We start from the raw sequence: 19773 nt of genomic DNA, 5'->3' as shown, positions 1-19773 counted from the left end.
GCCAACACGCTGCACAGCTCTGGAGGCTCTCCCAAGTTCACCTCTCCTGTGAGCTCCTGGCACCGAAGTCTGAGAGCTTTGCTTAGATTGCCCAACAGCCTCCCGGTGACAGACCCTGAGCGCCGGCACAGCACCCGGCTCCCCGTTTGCTGGGCGCCCCAAAAATGCCCCTCCCGGCACTGCACCAACACTCGTTTGCTCTGAACTTTCCGATGCCCGTGAGCTTTAGGACGGAGAGAGTCGCTAAGGCTCCCGCCCTCCGTTGTGCCCAGCCCCGCGGCACGGAGCCGCGCAGAGGCCGCTTACCTTTGGAGCCCCCGGAGGCAGGCTCGGGATCCCCATCCCGCCCGGGGGAGCGCGGCCGGCGGCGGGGAAGGGAAGGGAAGGGAAGGGAGGAAAGGCAGCAGCGGCCGGAGCGCGATAAAGCGCCGCGGGTACAGGTGCTGTGCTCGCCGGCACCTCGGCGCTAATCCCGCAGGGAAAAGCAGGAGGTTGGCTCGGCACAGGCAGCTCGGGTTACTGCCCTCCTACCCGGCAGTCGTCAGCAGGCCTGACAGACAGGAGCAGGGAGCGTGAGGAAAGGGGGAATGTGCTGAGTGAAAGTGCCAGTCAGCTCTGCCGCGGCTCCCCGCAGGTTTGGGCTTGGCCTCTCTTGTAATTAACACTGGGCTTCGCGGGGAGAGAGAGAGGAGAAAAGAAACCATATCCAAGAAAAAAGTGTTTTCAGCCGGCCGGGAACTCTCTGTTGTTTCTCTCGAAGTTCGCCCCTCACATTGCTGATGAAGAATGTCACGGGGATAACGGTGGGGGACAAACGCGGCGGAGGAGAGGTGCAGCAGGGATGTTGGTCCCTGTTGGTCACTGGCCCCTAAGCTGGGGCTCAGCAGTCCACTGCAGGGCTGAAAAAGATGACACAGAAGGCGGCTCTGGAAACTGGATGAAGTCCATGGAAATAATCCCAGAAAACCGCATGGCCCTCAACCCCCTGGATGCATCCTGCTACTGAGGAAGTCAGCCTAATGCAGCATGGGAGGTTCAGGTGCTCTATACCCAGCCAGGCTGCCTTAACATCCAAGAGAAAGCTGAAAACCTACATTAAATATACATTAAATGTATTAAATTAACATGCTTTTCCTACCAGGAGCAAAATGGTTCATTTCAGGCCAAACAGAACACACAATTGCATTTTCATTTAACCCTAAATAGTTCTCTTTTCCAGGCCAGCTGTAAAACCAAAACATTCACAGTCTCACCCATACTGTTCACCACATTTTCTCTACTCCAATGTCCCCTTGACTTCAAGTAAAGGAAATACATCATCCTCTTCCACACGGTTACGTTTTTGAATGCCTCCACTCACCCCCTGACATTTCACCTGACAATAGTAATCGTTTTTAAAAGCCTGGTAAACACAAAAGCCTAAGTTGTAACTCTGAGCTGAGTCTCTTTTCAGCTCCTGAAACAGGCATTTTTTAACCACTATTTCTGATTTTCATTTCTTTACACATTCTCAATAGGAAAAAAAAAAAAAAGTTATGGTTTATTATGCAGGTATAACGTACCTAAAAATGCTTTACATACATGCACTGAAGATCAGCCCTCCCTCCCTTCTAATACCAAAGTCAGGCAGGAAGTTGAAGAAAGGGGGATTAGGAAAAAAAAAAGTTCTATATTCTTTGTCCATCTGTGTTTGGGTGAGTTATTCAGGCTGCTCTGCGCTACACACAGGAAGAGTTGTGCATATAAAAGAGCATTTGATACTGTCTGTGCAGTGTCTGCTCTTCATTGTTCTTTTGCCTGAGATATTCCATGTATCCAGCCCTAAGGGAGAAGCAATTCCAAGGGATTTGGATGACCTGTACAAGCCCATTCATAAAAAACGTAAAGGAGTTACAGTAATCACTACACCCTAACATCTGTTTTGCTGAAGTAAATCCAGGCAAACACAATTTATATCAGTAGGATTACATCAGTGTTCATTAACCTCTCCTGACCCTACCTCCCTTTCAGAGGAAACCTTGGACCAAGCAGGAAAAGCAAGGAAAAGATTTTGTGAAATGATTTTAAATTAGTAGCCGAGCAACTAAATATTTAACCTGGCTGTGGCTGTGTACACATGTACATCTGTCCACATCAATGTCACCCAAGCAAGAAACCCCTTATAAATCTGTATTTATAGTCAGCTCCCATGCAACTGCAGCTCCTTTACAGCGCAGTGATGATGAAATGCAGCTATTCTCAGCTTTCCCTGCAGCTGCCCAGTGAAGGTGTCACCCTGCACCCCTCTGCACCTGGACAGGTAACCAGAACCCCTGGCCAGTCCCAGTATTTGCCCTGTGGACTAAAGGTCACCTCTAGACCATCCCAGATAGTGAACAATGCAAGGAGTGCTGGGAGAACACATGCTTGTTTGTCTGAGTTTTCATATTATTGTGATCTGATCCAGCTCCAACCTAATCCTTGGGAAATTCCAAAAAAAGGAGATTCATGCTGTAAATGTACTTTGTATGGCACTGGCAGAGATTTCCCAGCTTTTCCAGAGTCACTTGCTGACAAATACAACCCCAGGCTGATTATTGCCTGAAGAAGGCAAACTAATCCACAGGCACAGGGTGAGAGGAGCAGCTAATTGGAATGGCAGTGGCTGGAAATTCCTGGGTTCCTAATGCAGCTTCAGCTGAGGGGTCAGTCTGTAACATCCCAGCAACCATAACACATCACGGTGGCTGGCATTTATTTCTTTCCAAGGCATTTGCCCACTGTTCCTATCAGTGACCTAAAAGCTTTTGTTCAAAAATTGTATCTAGATCTCCCTTACATTTACTAAAACCCTATCATTCCTGAGCTGTAGCTAATTAAATCCTAGACAGTAAGGATTTGCCAGGGATTTAAAAATTAAATTCTGTTCCCCTCTCAGCTGTCTGTCCCTTCCTAATGAGACAGGGATTGCAAACATTTCAGTGAATGCATGGGAAATTTCTCTATGAAAATACTGATGCCTGAGATATTAAAGGCTGACCAGTTTGATCCAAGACACGAGGAATTGTTAAGGCCTTTCCTTACCAGGGTGTACACGGCTTGGAAATCCCATCCAGACAGTGGGTGAGGCCCCTGGTGGGCTTTGGCTGGTCGCACCCATTGGCATTACATGAGGAGCTGCAGCCCCAAGCAAAGGCTCCTTTTTCCAGTGATGAAAGGATGCACTTTGAAAGAGCTGAGACACAGGGAGACATGAGCAGGGGCACGCTGGAAAGCCGAGGAGGAGCTCACAACAAACAGAAACCAGCGCTAGGCACAGACCACCCTGGCAGCCCCTCGGATGCCAGCTTTGGCCTCTGAGCTGTCAGCTAAACATTCCATGTGCATGAAGCCTTCCTTTCTGCCATTGCCCCGGCCATCAGCACGGAACAAACCTCAGCACAAACCTCAGCACACCGCAGAGCAGCTCTTTGGGAAGGCGCTGCTGCAGAGCGGGGGCGTGGGCCAGCGCCAGTTCTCATTCATTTCATTCACAAAACTTGGATTTATTCGATGCAATTTTTTGGCACGGTGTCAAATGCGGCACAAAATTACATTAGTGTCATAAGAGGAAAGGATTAGTGGACAGACTTCTTTGAAGAATTGTGTTGGCACTTGTCTTTTTGTAAAAATGCCAGCAGCTTCCCCTCTCTCCAGGAATAGCCCATTTTCTCCTGGTCAATGAGGGAAATCACTGCTCAGTGAGGGTCTAAGCCAAAGCCTTTTGGAGTCTGTGGGAATCTTTCCACCGATTTCCATGGGCTTGAATCAGCTCTGAGCCGCAGATGTCAGCTGTGCTGACATCTTCCTCCTGTCCTTCCACACCTCCATAAGGTCATTTATCAAGTGGAGTGCAAGACTTTTCTCCTGTATTTTTTCCTAAAGCCTCAGTTATAGCAATTTGCTGCCAAACCAAGAACAACTCTGTAGCTATGGCATAAGTGCAAGTATTCAGGATGTCTGGGTTTAATTCCTGATCTTGCCACTGAGGTGTTTAAAGGAGTTGATTAGAACCAGATCTGTCTGAAAACACAGCCCTGGCCCCGGGAGGCCCACGCAGCCCAGCACCTTCTCGCTCCCAGCATCTCCCCCAGGTCTCATCATTCAGGCAAGAGGGCCCAGGGCCAGGGATGTACCAAGAGAATTACCAAATAACCCAAGTGATGCAGGGAATCTGTAGGGAAGCGTGAAAACAAACATGCAGATTATGGTCATAGCCAAGGATAAGCTTAATAATTCCTTTTTGTACAGTTTTTTAGCACAACAGGAAAAGGAGGATGTTTTCTATCCCCACTCCTTTATTTGACTTTTATTTTTAGTCTGAGGTTCTTTGAGAAGGAAAAGAATTGCAGGCACTGCTAAGCCTGAGGCAGACACAAACCACTACCACTGAAAGCAGAAAATCAACCACCTTGAATAATGATCTTCACTACAATATTGTGTACACCACATAAATAATACTTGAACAGGCTTCTTGCAGTCACTGGTGTCAGAATGACTGGATAAATGCTAAGAGCACATATGTGCATCCCGGAGCAAGCAGCTGTGTTGTAAATCGCAGCTAGTTTGAGATTTATGCTTTGTCCAGTCTCACAGGCTCTGCAAACACAAGTGTCACCATCACATCCCAATCTGTGCTGGCCTGAGCCCTGAAAACAACACCCTGGAAGAGATCTGCAGGGCCCTTACACATTGGTATGGGCAGAGCAAGGGCCTAAAACCCTGTTAATTCTCTGCAGAACATTTTTCACTGCTGTTCCACCAGCAAATATTACTAGAGCTTTGCAATAATTAATCCGGCCCGAGGCTGGATCCCTCTGCAGGGCACTATCCCCTGAACAAGGAGGACTGCACGGGCAGTCGGAGCGGGAGGATCTGCCCAGCAGGACAGCGACAGCCAAGGTGGGTGCCTGGCATGGCTGTGGTGTCTCCCTGCTCTGCATCCCCCTCCTGACAGCAGGGAGCAGACAGGAGGGCTCGTCCTTTGCCAGGAGAAGGATGGGCACTGCCGTGGAGATGCTGTTTGCAGCCCAGGAGCCGTAATTCCGGCTGGGCAGCTGTGAGAGCTTGCCTGCGGGATGAGGATGGCCAGAGGTGAGGCTGCCCCGCTCTCCTTATGTCACTGGGCTGAGCTGGGCATCTCAGGCTGCCCTGTGACATTGTGTAACCTGGGGTGCTGTGAGGATAAACCAGCAGCATTAACCCCTCTGGCTCCGTGCTGCCTGTCGGAGCCCAGTTCAGCTTTGTTGGTGGTTCAGCTTTGTGTCTGTGATGTGCTGTTGGCTGCTTCTGTAGTGGAGGGGGTTTCCTCTTAGGTTCTGATTTAAGACAAAGGGAAGAATATCAGGAAATCTCTACAAATAGCTGTAGAAGTTGTAAGAAGAGGTCCTTGCTTTAATCTCAGTTTCAGAAGCATCACTGTGTGAGCACCTGTGTTTCTAGGATGGCTTTTAATTCTGTCACTGGTTACAAATACTCCTGTTCATCCCAAATGATTTAAAAATGAGAATTTAATCTCCATCCTCTCTTCCAGAACAACACTGGATTTAGAGGTAACAAAATACTAAAAATTACTAAACCTGTTAACATTTGGGGATTGGATCCTGTGGGACTCAGGCCATCTATTACCGTGGCAGCACATCAGGTGTGCTGAGGAGCGGCCTGTGGGAGGCCTTGGCCGGGCGGGGTTTGGGCCGCAAAGGCCGTGTGGGACCTGTCCCCTGCGGCCGGGCCCCCTTGGTGGCACAGCCCCGTGTGCCACCACGCCTGGCTGCCCTGGCTGCCGCTGTTAGGGACAGGCTGCATGTCCAGCCATGTAAACAGCGTGATGCTCCCGCAGCCATTCCTGCCCACTGACCTGTGCTAAAGCCTATTTTTGGCAACTGCTCCGGGCCACTGTAGGGGCTGTAAAGCACACAAGGCCCTGCCCGTGGTTTGAGCCTTATCTTCAGCTGATGAAGGCATGCACAACACAATTAGATCAGACTGATAGAACTGAAAAGGGTCTTTTTGTAATTGCATCCAACTCTGCTTGGATACTGCGGTTGGAGAGGAAGCAACAAAAAAAAAAAAAACAAACAGGTTGGAAATAATGTATTTCACAACAAACCAGGTAAGTCTTACTTCTTTTGTAGCTGTATCCTTCAAACAGCTTTTTCTCCACCTGGTTAAAGATCAACTGAGTATCAAAACCTCTGTAAGGCAGTTTGCTGAGGACAGTAGGCCAGCCTTGTGCTACAAAATCCAGCAAACTGGTCTCTCCAGTTTCCCATTGTGATTCACACCGACTGCTCCAAATGGGCAAACCCTGAGCAAAGCGACCTCCCCAGCACCAGCCTGTGAATTCCTCAGGCCTGACGAAACTGGTCGTTGTCATGCCCCTGGTGAGAGACATTTGTCGCCAGCAGTGATTGAGGCGCACTGAGTCACTCCCTGGGCTGCAGAGCAGCTCCTGCTCCAGCTGCTTCTGGCCTCAGCACGATGGAGTGAGCAACAGCAAGGCCCCTCAGAGCACACCAGCTGCAGGCCTGAGGTGTGCAGGAATGAACACACATATCTGAGTCCATTGTCCCGGAAATGAATGGGCAAAACCAGTGAGGAATGGGCAGAGAGGCAGGATCTGGCTTTGGGAACAGCCTTTGAAACGAGGGAGGTGTGAGCAGCTGTGCTAAAGAAGCAGAGAAAATGGAACATTTGAAAACTGTCACTGAGGGCCTCTGAGCTGGGGACAAGACAAACAAAATGCAGCTAGAGAGCATCTGTGAAAACTGTTCAGCATTTATCTCCCAAATAAAGATCCTCTTAGGGAATAGGCACAGGATTTACTTAACACTGGGGCTCATTAGAGCATTCTCTGCCTCTGCCCTGCTATAAGTCTGTGAGCAAGGAAGCAGAAAGTGTATAAATTCACAGCTTCATGTCTCTCCTCCAGCAAGTTCCTCCCTGGGAACAGCAGGACATTTGCACAGGAGTGAGAGGCAGACTGTGGTCCTCATGTACTAAATACTCTGGTGCTGGTCATGTGAGACAGATCATTTTTCTTATTGTTACTTATTGTAGCCTTTTATCTTGCCCTGAATTTTCCCTAATTTTGCCTTCACATTCCCTTCTTCCAAACTATTCCCACCTTGTCCCTCCATTACACTGATCAATCAAACCTGAGTTGATGAAGACTGATGATGACACATCAGTTGTGACATTCCAAGGGAAGTACCACATCATTGCATCAGCCTGCAGATCTGCAAGGTGTTGTAACATCTACTTTTGCTTAGTAACACATGGAGAGGCTCACCCTTTAAGTACAAAAAGCTTACCTTTGTCCTGAAATAAAAACCAAGATTAAATAGCAATCTGAGTATGCTGTGTGGACTATGCCACAATACATGTGATTTAAAAATGTGTGCTTTCTGTCTGGTATGATGGTTGGTGTCAGCACCACACAGTTACAGAGAACTTCTCAGTTTTCCTTTGGAAAACAAACAGCTAAACCCTCAAAAACACGCTGACCTGGAATATGCTCTGCAGAGAGCCAGAAGCACATACACCAAGCAGAATTTTCTGTTGTTGGTGTATTACTTGTAAGGAGTAAAGTCCATGTCTGTGGAAGTTTGTGTCACCCCATAAGAAAGAGTTTCTGTGAATACTGAGAGCACTGAAAAATTCAGGTTACAAACAGGTCAGGGAGTATTCAAACTACTGGTATTTGCAGCAAGCAACCCTAATCCAGTTCAATTCAATCATTATGGCAAGTTTACAAGCATCATCACCACACGCATTTCAAAAATACTTTATTTTCAGATTATGTAGTACTGCAGATCTCCAGCCAACCATTTTATCTCTTCTTACCTTCTAGAACTGGAGACGAAATCTCTTCTTCTACCCTGGCCAGTGTGCTGAGTCTGGCCACTTGTGGTGATGGAGTGAATTCAGAGAAACTTGTGACCCACTGCCCAGGGAGCAGTCAGGACCTCACATTTCCTGATTTTTGCTGCTTTCATGCCAGCACTGCAGGGTGAGCTGAGATTGGGTCAAATTACCTGAAGGCTGGGCTCTTAGCTCTTAATTGCAATTTTCCAGTTCTAAACGTATGGGTTATCACTGAGCTTTAAATGTGCACAATGGATTCAAAGTACCTTGGCAAGGGGATGGTATGTGAATGTAATACCTCTAAAAGTTAATGTGCTTGATCCTTCTATTGGTGATGAATGAAGCCATGCAAGACTCCCAACCAAATTTTTTTCATGTTCACTATTGTAATTCAATCCAGAAAAGCATCAAAACCCTTTGCATTTCTTTAAAGAGGGAAAAATAGGTGGAAAGGTGTTGGGAAAATAAAAAATGCAGAGAAACTATTGCATTGCAAAACAAACAGGTTCTGTTTCCACAGTTTTGCTAAGGTAGCTTGAATTAAACATTTGGATTAAAATCTACATAGGCTTAAAGTAAAAACCAAATCCAAAAGGTATTTTTGGAAAACACTCAAATTGCAATGAACTTCTTTTGCAAATCCTCTCCCAATGGCCGCACAAACCATGTAATAGTTCTGTACATGAATATTCAAAATTTGCCGTAAGGTTGCCTAAAGATGTTTTAGTTAAACAACCAAAGAGAGTCAGCAAAAGCACAAAGTACAGCCCAGAGAGCAGGAGGGTGCTGTGCTGATCTTTACCCAGACTTCTTTTTGCCCAAGTGTGGAGCTTGAGGACAGAGCTCTCCATAAAGTGATACCAGCTATCACTTAACTGGCACAGAAAGAAACTGGCCATGGCCACAGCAAAAGACATAGGTAGCACTTCTGTTAAGGTTTAAAAAAAACCAACACAAATTCCAGACCCAAACATCTTGGATTCAAAATCCTCTATCACTTACCTGCAGAACACCTAACAGCTCCAAATCTTGATGAGGCCAGTGGAAATCTTTGTGCTGCCACAGCAACAGTGACAGCGTGCAGCAAATGAGGCAAGAGCTATGTACAGAGCTGTCACCCTTTGGCAGGGAGCCCCAGGGGCACGGGAGGAAGATGGCACATCACTGAACAGGGATCCTGGAATGTCATGTGCACATTGCAGGAGTTCCCTCCACACGGCAGGGGAGCAGTGCAAGAGAAATGTGTGTTTCACGTGCTTGGACTTGTCAGTGACAAAGGAGCCCTGGAAATATTGGTGAAAGAACAAGCATTTGCCCGTGGGCTCATGCCTGTGCTCTCAAAACAAGGCTTGTGCTCAGAGTAGGCCGAGCCGTAGGGCTCCAGCTGGAGAAGTGAGGGGCATGGCTGGGTGGCCTGTGGGGCAGGAGGAGGGCAGGGAATGACTGTGGCTCTCGCCTACCTGCGGACGACAAGCTTCAGCTTCTTGTAGGAGCCTTTCACCAGGGAGATGGCCTCTCTCCTGGAGCTGCTCAGCTCCACCTCGTTGATGTTCACCACTTCATCCCCAGCCTGCAGCTTGGAAGGCAGGGAATCTGCCTTCCCTCCCTCTTCAATCTGCACAGGAGAGAAGGGAGAAAGTGAGACGTGCCTGACACGGTTTGGCTTTCACCTGCAGAGCTGAGAGTGTGCTTCTGCTCAAGAATTGATCTACCAGCCCCAAACTCTGCTCTTGGATTTAAAAAAACCCTTTGCCAGCCAGCTCACTCAAAGGTCTGTGCTTGCCACCCCTACATTTCTTATAGAAGTGAGTTGGAATCAGCAGCCAGATGAGCTCTGCCAAGAAGCACTGCTTAGAATAAGCCTGAAAAGTCTTTGGTATTTGGAAGCAGTGAACTCCAGCAAAACAGCCATGGAACGCCTCTTGATAAGAGCACCCAGGCACCAGCCCAAGGGCAAAGCCAGGATTAGAAGAGCTTGGATGTGATTTTGTTTGTTCAAGCTCCCCTTTGGGATCTAGATGCCTGATGAACTACAGCTTCTTTCTTACTGGCCAGCAGCAAAGCAGGAGCACTCAGGTGTAGGTAGTTAATGAAGTGCAGCATCTCTGCAGGGTTTTTCAGCTAGGGATAGAAAGAAAGTAGATGATTATTTGAATTTTATGAGAAAGTAAGCAGTCTGCTCCAGGCTATGGAGTGGCAAGGCTAGAAGCAGAGTCCCAGGGCACTTGCCTCTGCTTTGTACGGCTCATCATGTACACAGTGTAGTGACTCCCCATCCATGTGCCAGTAGAAATACACAAGGCAAAGAACAAAATCTGGCCCAGGATCTGGGAATTGCAGCCTTGTGCACTGATGCACTCTCTCTGCAAAGGCATGCACTAGCATAGCAGAGGGCCAGGTAAGGCACTGCAAATGCTGAGTTCCAGGAGACTCGGGAGGGCCACCAGCTCCAAGTGCAACTGATAATTACTTTGACCGCAAAACCTGCCACCACAACTCCTGCTTTTCAAAGCACCCTGCAGTCCCTGCTCAACAGAGGCTGTGACCTGTGTTAGCAGATGCCACAGGACCCACGCGTTCCCTCCTGTGGAACATCTCCTGGCACAGCAGAAGTAGAAGCACTTCCTTCAGGCACACACCTCCCCAGACATCCTTCTGACACAAAGGGATGTGGCTGCATTGGCTCTGCCTCAGATGCAGGCAGGAAGGGCAGCTGTGTGCAGGGGTGAGATTTCCGGGGCAGTGGAATTGCAGGCATGCTTCTGGAAGTTGCTTTTATTTCAAGTCAGGCCAAGCAGTGTGTAATTAAGCCATGCCCCAGACATGTAACTCAGCACATGCAGACGCGCTGTGCAGGTTTTTACCAGGGCATTAGTTTCGGTGTTGAATGGTGGTTTCTCACTGGCAAAGGTGGTCTGTTCCTCCTAAGCAAGGAATTCCAGCCCAGGTACCTTCTAAAATGTAAAATCTGACTTCCCCAAACATCAGTCAATAAAGTCTCCAAAACCCCTACAAAGGGACGTAAAAATTATTGTCATTCATTTTACCAGGAAGTCATTCCACTCATGAATGAGTTTTTTCTTTTCTTCTTAAGAATGAATAAAACCACAGGAATGAGCCTTCCCATAAAGAGCCTTGTATCACAATTACCAGGAAGGGTGAGAGATGAAACATTAGCCCTTGCTGCCAGTATAAATAAATAACAAACGAAAAATGCAGTATTGCTGCAGTTTATTGCTGCTGTAAAGCAGAACAGGTGGGTATCATTTCAATGAAATACAATAGTGGGGTACTAGGGGTTAGATTAACTTGTGATATAGTCAACAGAAGGGATTTTATGTTTGGTTTTGCTTTATGTTACAGCATGTATACTGGAGAAAAGTGCTGCTTGGAAAAATATGTTTTGTAACAAATACCAGCTACTTCAAAGGCTGTGATACTCATCAGAAGCATTTGTATTCATTTGTGCCTGGAGGAACCCTAACCTTAAAAAAAATCAGCAGAATTATGATCTGTGATTTATCATCTAATAATTCCAATTGTAATTATATATTTGAGGTTTTTCACTTCACAGGAACACTTTTAAGGTTGTCTTTACAACTACAGCGGCTAGACCTTTGTTTTTCTCCTTTTGCAGTGAAAATGAACATTTGGATTCTTCCATTTTCACCTTTATAAAGAATGTGAAATCAAACACTTTCAGGGAAGACTAAACCCTGCAATACTTCTGATCATGCTGATAACGTTATTAACCGGTCTGAAAGAAATCTTTCTTCAAATCCTGATGCATTCCAGCTTATCCCTACACCAAGGGCTCTTAAACTGCAGCCTGCAAGGCCAAGCAGCCAGCCACAGTACCAGAGTAAAGGATGCCTTGAAGGAAAGTTTGTTAGCATGGGTAGAGTCATCTGCAAGTTACTCCAGAGGCTGGAAGTGAACTGCTTTGCTCCTGTGTGCTTAAACTGTCCATGAGCAAGACCTAAAACCAGACCCACATGCTGCCTTTGGAAGGTTTAGATGGCAGCTTCAAACCTGTATTACTTATGGACTTAGAGAGAATATAAATGGAGATGTGGACTGACATTTTACTGTTGACACTCTCATCTATTACTAACCTGTTAGCATCCTCATCTCTCATCTCTCATCTACCCAGCTGGGGTTACCTGCATACAAATCCCTGAAAGTTCCTGGAAGAAAACATTCACAACAGGCCTGTGACCTGGTACTGCTGCTCAGAGAAGCAAAAAGGGCAAAAAGACTTATAAGGTTCCATCAAAAGTCCAAAGCAAAGCTCAGATGCTCCATGTCCATTCTTCATTTTTGCATGCCTCTGAAAATATTTGTGTTTAAGGAGTGGTGAAATTTCCTGGGGAGGATTGAGTGATTCAAACAAAACGAGCTGCACTATAAACACAAAGCTCTATCACAGTGTAACAATTATCACCAAAGCAAACAAACCTCACCATGCAGGTAACCTGGTTAAATGAACACCTGCTTTGCTGTACGAGGGCGCACAGAGCCCAGGATGGGATGTGCTGGAGGCACAGAGCAGAGGATGGGAGATGTGTGCACGCCATGCAGCCACAGCAGCCAAACAGCACCACGTGGAGACCACCTCTGCCTGTGGCTCCCTGCTCTGACCCACCCTGGGCGCCAGATCTCCAGCGAGTGGGAGTGGGAAGGTGAGCTTTCCACTGTTCCCTAAATCCCCAGTGGATCTCAGTGCTGTCAGCCAGGGCATAGCCTGCAGTCTGCTGTTTTCAGTGTGCAAGTGGAGCAGACACAGCATTGCCAAAACCACCCTCAGTAGTCACTTGTGTCAAAAATGTCATGGCCATAAGCTACAGGACCTCGTGGAAGGGGCCAATCAGTAGCCAGCAAGACCTCTTGCAGTTTATTTAAGCTGAGAAAAACAAGGTGAAATGCAGCCAGCACACCTTGTGGGTATAATGATTGTCTCTCATCCATCAGGAGCAGGAGGAGCCAGCCAGGGATTGGAATTTTTTTCCTTTTGGCTGAATTAGGCCAACTGCTCTGCCAAGTCAAGTTATGAAAGGTGACTGACAAGTATGGGGTAGAGGAATACCTGAAAATCAGCCTGGCTTTGAACCTTTGGGGGTGGATTCAATGGCTGGTGCTTACTACACGTGCTGTGACCAGAGCCTAGGCAGTGCCAGGAGTGGAGAACGATCCCTTGCCCTTGAAATCAGCAGGAACATCTGTACAGCAAAACATGTCAATAGCATAAAGACTCTTGTTTTCCATCCCTCAGTTTCCCCCCAGGAATGGACAAAATTGTTCTACTTCCTCTGTCCTGTCTAATTAATATGTGAGTGCTCTGTGGGTGGTGATGATCCAGATCCTGGCTCTTATTCCAGATGTCTCTGCAAATCCCTAGCTCCCAGGCCCTGGCCCTGGGGAGAGTCCATGCCAATTAGAAACATGCAACAGCAAAGTATTCCTTTCCTGAGGAAGTTCCAGACAGGATAGTTCCCATTTCTTGTGAAACCCCAACAAACTTCTGTGATTCCAGCATGTCCCACACCTCCTCATTTCTCCTGTTTATCACAAAGCCATCTAGCCAATTCTGTCAGGCTCTTTTGGAAGGAGAAGACAAGGAGCTCCCTGCCAAGCTGGCCTCTCCTAAAATGCACCCACTTGAAAAGGCCTCCAGAGTCTCCTTGGGCTGATGCAAACTCCAGTCCTGCCGTTGTCTTTTCTGCAGCAAAGCCTTCCATGCCCATTGCCCTCTGCTGAAAATCCCAAAGGCCACCCCCGGTCCTGCTTTGCATGAACATTCCAGACCATTTTCTTGCATTAGAGGAGGCTTCTTGTCACTCAATAGATCCTGCAGGAGACTTCAAACCCATGTGTTCCCCCTTTTTTTGGCTTACTGTAAAAGCAAGAAGTTGCTTAAGCAGATCACCAAGGATACATAAGACTTAGTACTGCTGCCTTTTGTTTGGCTCACTATGGTTACTGTAGGTTCAGAGAACACTGGCTAACTGAGAGCCTTTCTTGGTTATTTTAAAGAAGTTTTCTTTATTTATCCCTCTCTTCCCTTTCTTCTAGGAGCTTTTGTAAAAACAAATTCTCTGCAGCTCTTAAGATGGATTATTCCATCTTTGTGTCCTTTCTATGGTGAATAGTACATGTGATTCTGAAACTGTAAACTTGCTTGAGTTTCTCAACAAAAAAGAGGAGCAATCAAGCAATGATGTGTGCACACTGATGCATGCAGTTGCACAGGTGAGAGCAGAGCCATGCAGCAGGTCAGGACAGTTCCTGGGGGACACCTGGAGATGCCCTGGAAAAAGCAGCAAGCCAGCACAGCAGGGTGTTGACAGAAGCAGCAGCAATTGCTATGACAAACTGCTGCCCTTTTCGTGTCAGGTATTATAATGATGGGAAGAGAAGCATCACATATGAACTGCTGGAGGTGGCTGGTCTGAATTCCTGAGCTGCTGAAGATTTTATAGGAACTGACAGGGTGAAAGAGGAAGCAATTTCCCCCCATGAAGGAATAGAGAGAGGGAGCATTCTCCGATGCAAGGAATCCCTGACTTTCCCAGGAGCAGCATTACAGAAAAATCTTCTCTGCTTTAGAGCTCTTGTTTTCAAGTATTTCACTGGAACCATTTCCATCCTTTCCAGTAGTAAGATTTGTTTCCTTTGAATCTGGGGTTCATCTCTTCACAAGGTCATCAGCACCAGTGCAATGTGAGGGAAAGGGTGGAACCAGAAAATCTGACTGTATTCACTCCAAGTTCAACAGCCAAGGTTTTAGTCACTTTTCAGAGCCCAGACTGGAGCTTCAAACTGGGAAGACTGGGATGTTTCATTTCCCTGTGCACTATGAGGTGTAGCAGAGCCACACCAGACCACTTGTGCATTGCATCCAGTGCAGAGCAGGGCACGCATATTTTGGCTTGCTCAGAAAACTCACTGAGTTGCTGAATTGATGTGGGCTTTGTGTTGGACATTTTTAATCCCCTGTGGAGTTCAGAGATGGTTCTCAAAACCCAAAAACAAAGTTGCAGAGCTGCTGAATGTCTCCAGAGGATATGCTGCTCCCCTCGTTCAACCTTAATGCCATGTCACAACTGGGGGGCAGTGACATGCAGCAGACAGAAATTCCTCCCCATTGTCCCCAACCTCTGTGTCAGCGTGACAGAGCAGTTAAGACAATTCAATCAAGAAATAGTTAAGTCAAAGGTCTCCCCCTGGAGCCATGTCTCTGTTGGATTTCCCCATCCCTGATGCATCTGGAGAGAATTCAGCTATTGCCATTTACTCCAAGCTAAGGAAAGAGTTTCCAAATTAGTTATTGTTTTATGCTGCAGCTGAGCAAGGAAGGCTTTTTTTGTCATAGTGTTCTGCACTGTTCTACAATAACATTTCTGCTCCCAAGTACAAAGCATAGTAGTGTGCTAATTTATTCCAGGTGATCATACAAGGTTCATATTGAATGACTGCACCTTGAGAGGCTGAACTTGTTTCAGTGGAAGAACAAGTTAAACTCCACAGTTTTGAAGGGTTAGCAGTGCTCTGAAACCTTTGCAATACTTTAAAGTAAACCTGTTCTTTAACACAGGCAGAAGAAGGCATTTTCTCCCCCACTCAGCCTGAACATGCTGATGAACACCCAGGATGTGAGTGCAAGTGGCACAGAAGGTACAGGGACTGTGGGCACCAAAGCTGCAATCCAGCTGCAGATATGCCAGTGGGATCTGTGCAGGAGTGGTGCAAGTTACTGACAAGTGCTGAGGATTCAAGGTCATTCCCAGGACTGCCCTGCAGGCTCCAACACTTCCACACCTTTCCATTTCCTGTGTGATTGTTTCCTGTCCTGGGAGCAAGGTTAATCTCAGCAGCCAGCCCCTCAGCAAAAAGTGGCAAGAAGTGAATGGAAAACAGATTGCTGGCTTGGGCTCCAAGAGATAAGGAGCCATGCCTGGATGAGTTTGCGTCTGACTCCTCTTGGTGACTCTAAATTCCTAAGCCAGTGGAGGAAAGAAGGCTTAGCTCTTAAGATAATTTTCCACCTTCTTAAGCACAAAACTGCTAGGCTCCCACAGAGATTTCTACATTTAAAAGAGGGAGGGGCAGGGAAAATCAAGTCTTCTTTCAACTAATGCACAAAGAAAGATGGGCCTGTGATGCAGCTTGGATTCAGGCCTTCAAGAAGCATCCAGGATCTTTTCTGTAACAGGAGGCAAAACCAACAATACGTTTTCTCCACCCCTCTTGGATTATACAAGACAAGGAACTAATCTGTGTTTGCTGTGGGCAACGCCTCGAGCTGTATAAGGTCCCACCTTCAGAGGCTCGGTACAAACACCTCATCGTGGACAATTCCTGCCCCAAGCCCTGCAGCTTTGAGAAACAGAGGCATGGAAAACAGATGTGGGAAAGCTGTGATGATCGAGCTGAGAGGCAGCACCAAAGTCGGCTCTCAGCTACACATGGGCGACACATGGACTGAACCTCTGGGCAGGGAGAAGAGCAGCTGCAGGACAGGGCACAGCCAGCTGGTTCTCAACCCGCATAAATCCATCACCACAGCCTCCTCCCGCCTTTCCCTCCTGTTGCTTACAGCCCACTGGAAGTGGGCGAGGCAAGGAAGGACTGAGGCACACCTGGGTCAGCTACGGAACAGCGATGCCAGTGCAGGTGCAGAGCAGTTCTTGCCCTGTGAGGCCCCACTTCGTCCTGTTCATCCTCTGCTTCCTGCTTCCAGCTCCAATCCCAGCCTGCAAAACACACCCTGCCCATTCTCCTGGGAATCAGAGCCTTACTTCTCTGCTCACTGTTTGGTTTTTGCAAACAATCCATTCCAAGCATGCCATAGAGAGCATAGCACCAGGTGACACAAATACTGGGGCCTGGAGCACGTTAACTTGATCCTGTTTGGTCTGCGGCGATTATCGGCCCGTATCAGCTCAAGGGGCTACAAGAACTCATTCCCTGTTCCTCTGTTGTAGCTGATACAGCTCGCCCCTCTCCAGAGCACACAAAGCCAGTGGCTGCACATGGCTGAGAGTTAATATTTGCTTTGCAAGGGGAGAGTTAAAAATAGCTGTTTGCCAAAGAGTCTGCTGGAAAGGTCTTCTGCTCTGCCCCAAATACACCCAAGGATTCTTTTTTTTTCACCCTGCTTTGCCATCCTGTCCCCAGCCTTACAGTGCTTCCTCACATTTCTCACAAGGTTTCAGCAATTAAAATCCAGTCCCTAGAACATTTTGACAGCGAGTCCATTTAGCCTAGGCAAGAGGCTGTCAAACTTGTGGCCAGCCAGCACAGGAGACAGCACTGCCTCACAGCTGTGAGTCTGTGGCACTCAGTGCTCCTCACTCAGTGCCACACATTCCTCAAAAATGGACATGGGCCTGTGGAAGCAGCTGTAATTACTAAAACTGAGGTAAGGTGCTGTTCAGGGACTGCCTGAACCCTATGAATCTTAGGATATACATCAGTGGCATTAGCTGTTCCCTAGTCCTTCCCACAGGCACTTGCACAGAGCACGCACACCATCCCCAAACAGCCCTTGTGGTTGCAGCCTATCCCTCAAACTGTGGGATGCTATGGACTACCATCCACTCACAAAAAGGTTAAAGGTGCAAGAATTGGCCCACCCCAAAATGCCCCCTTTGGGACTGAGTGCAATTGGATCAGTTTAGGCACGTGTCATTATGTTTTGCTGGTGGTTGATTATTTGCTGTGCACTGCAAGGCCTTCTGTACCTTCTGTCCCCTCCCTCTGGCTGTCCTCACCATCTAGGAAAGCAGACCAGTTGGAGATGTGTCCTCAAAATTGTGTTTTTTCCCTACTCCAAGGACAACTTTCCAAGGTTTGGGAAAGCCAACCCTAGCATCACAGGAAGAGCCTAGAAGGAAATTCAGTCACTGCTTTAATCTCCTGGCTGTTCTAAAATCAAGGCACAAATGGCAGTGTGCCCTTCTCTACAGGATGTTTAACAAGTCTTCCCAGACTTTTGTATTACTGTTTTTATACTTGCTTTTATGACCTATATTGCTGTAACCCCCTGAGGCTTGACAGGGTGGCCAAGTGCCAGGAGACTTGTTTGGGATTGTCTCATTTTGGGTTAACTGGAAAATACTCCCAGGTAAGAAAATATAGCTGAGATGTACACACCTGGGATCAGTTTGGAGGAGAAAGGAGACAATCAGCAGCTCTCAAAGGACAGTTATCAAGGTTCTTTTTCATCACAGGATTAGGCAATGAACTTCCTGCCTTGGCATATTGCTCACATGGATTCAAAGCAGAAATGTCAAGAAAACCCACCCTGCAATCAGGTAATTCCATAAATTAGGTGAATATAAAGCTATGGGATTTTCTGGCTATTGGAACAGGTAGTACTTATCTTTCCTGTAGACAGATCCTTGGCCCCAGCATGGCCAGTTACTGCTTTTGATGTTTGCCACTTCTCTTTCCCTTATTTCCCTTCCCCAATATTAACACTTCCATTATACCTATTATAAATAGCAATAATGATAGTAATGAAAACAGCAGTAATCATCCTCAAGAACTTTCCTTCCATTAGCTAATTTGGCCTTTCAACACCATAGAGAGACAGCAGGAAGTATTGTTCCTAAATTAGAGAGGAATAAAAACAGGAGCCATGTTTATGTAACTTTTCCAGGGTCACAGAAAGCACCACACAGCCGATCTGGAGCCCCTGCTCTGACTGAGGTGATGCTGTGCTGATGCCAAGCCAGACTCTTTGCCTTTAATATTCCATCCATGTCCCCAGCATTGGGGCATTGTCTCTCACAGCACTGTTCCCTTTCCTACAAGCATGAGGAAGTGCTCTTGGATGTCCTTCCATCATTATTTCTGGCTTCCCACTTGTCTCCACAGGTTTAATTCTCCTCTGTTTGCTGTGGTTATCCTCTCCCTCATGATACTATCACGTGCCTTTTTACCTTTTGCCCTTCTTTATCATACTCTTCTTCCTCCCTGAGCCCTGTGATACAAACCATTAACCACTAAACACTGTATATCTGAGAGGAAATAAAAATAGATCATGCAGCAGAGCCATGCTTGATGAATCAACTGGAGCTCTTGCCAGGATTCAATAGCTGCTGAAGGGATTTAGGGATGCACTTCTCCCTCATTTTAATGAGAATCAGACATCAACATTTTTAGTCACACTTTGAAGATCAAAGCTTAGAGCGGCCAACAGTGAATAAAACCCAGCTGAACATTCAGAGAGGCGTCCTTCAGGGCAGGAGAGTACCTCTGGCACCCTTAGGGATGAGCAGGAAAAGCCAACAGACCCTGCAGAGGGAGCTGAGCCGGCTCACCCAGCATCCTGACTCGGAGCCAGGTCACATCCCTGCCTAATGCCACAGCCACAGCTGCCCTGGGACAGACAACAGCACGGGGCTCGGGGCCACCGTGCCGCCACAAAAGAGGAATTTCACAGCCCGAGCATGGTCATCACATCACTCCTGGCAAACCCTTTCTTCATTCCCCCAGCCTTCTGTAATTACTGTAAGTTCTTCTCAAGCGAATTTAGTGCCCATGAAAGATGCCAGGCTCGCGGCCCGGGAGATTGCTTTTCCTTGCCTGCAGATCAGCTTGTCACCCCTCCTCCCTTCCACCTTCTTCCATTTCTTTTGTCTCCAAGGCAGACTCGTCCTCTGAGATCTCCAGGGATGGTCAGCTCCACAGATCCAAGTGCAGCAGCTGGTTTTATAGAACGGGCATTTCTGTGTAGCAGGCTCTCCAAATGGAAAAGAGCACGGGAAATGAAGCCCCTGTTCTTGCTCTGGTCGTTTGGATGTCTTGAGGTGCCTCCTGGTCTTCCTGAGAGCAGGAGAGAGATGGAGCAGCGCTTGGGAGGATCTCCCTGTGAGGGATGCC

General features: G+C 47.4%; 1 protein-coding gene across 3 annotated transcripts in view; it reads right to left on the bottom strand.

The window, feature by feature from the left end:
* Positions 1 to 19773, bottom strand: part of SHROOM3 (shroom family member 3) — a 109264-nt gene that overhangs the window by 67689 nt on the left and 21802 nt on the right. For 2 of the 3 annotated variants that reach the window (XM_064710146.1, XM_064710152.1), the window contains exon 1: positions 307 to 448. Coding sequence is in view for 1 of the 3 variants with exons in the window: in XM_064710145.1 (XP_064566215.1) it covers positions 9345 to 9499 (155 nt within the window). In the remaining 2 variants the exon portion in view is untranslated. Of the gene's footprint in view, positions 1 to 306; positions 449 to 9344; positions 9500 to 19773 lie in introns of those variants that run through there. The other variant, XM_064710145.1, reaches the window with a different exon arrangement.

This window comes from Zonotrichia leucophrys, chromosome 4, assembly GCF_028769735.1.
Source record: "Zonotrichia leucophrys gambelii isolate GWCS_2022_RI chromosome 4, RI_Zleu_2.0, whole genome shotgun sequence".
Lineage (NCBI taxonomy): Eukaryota > Metazoa > Chordata > Aves > Passeriformes > Passerellidae > Zonotrichia > Zonotrichia leucophrys.
This window is presented reverse-complemented; position numbering and strand designations above follow the sequence as displayed.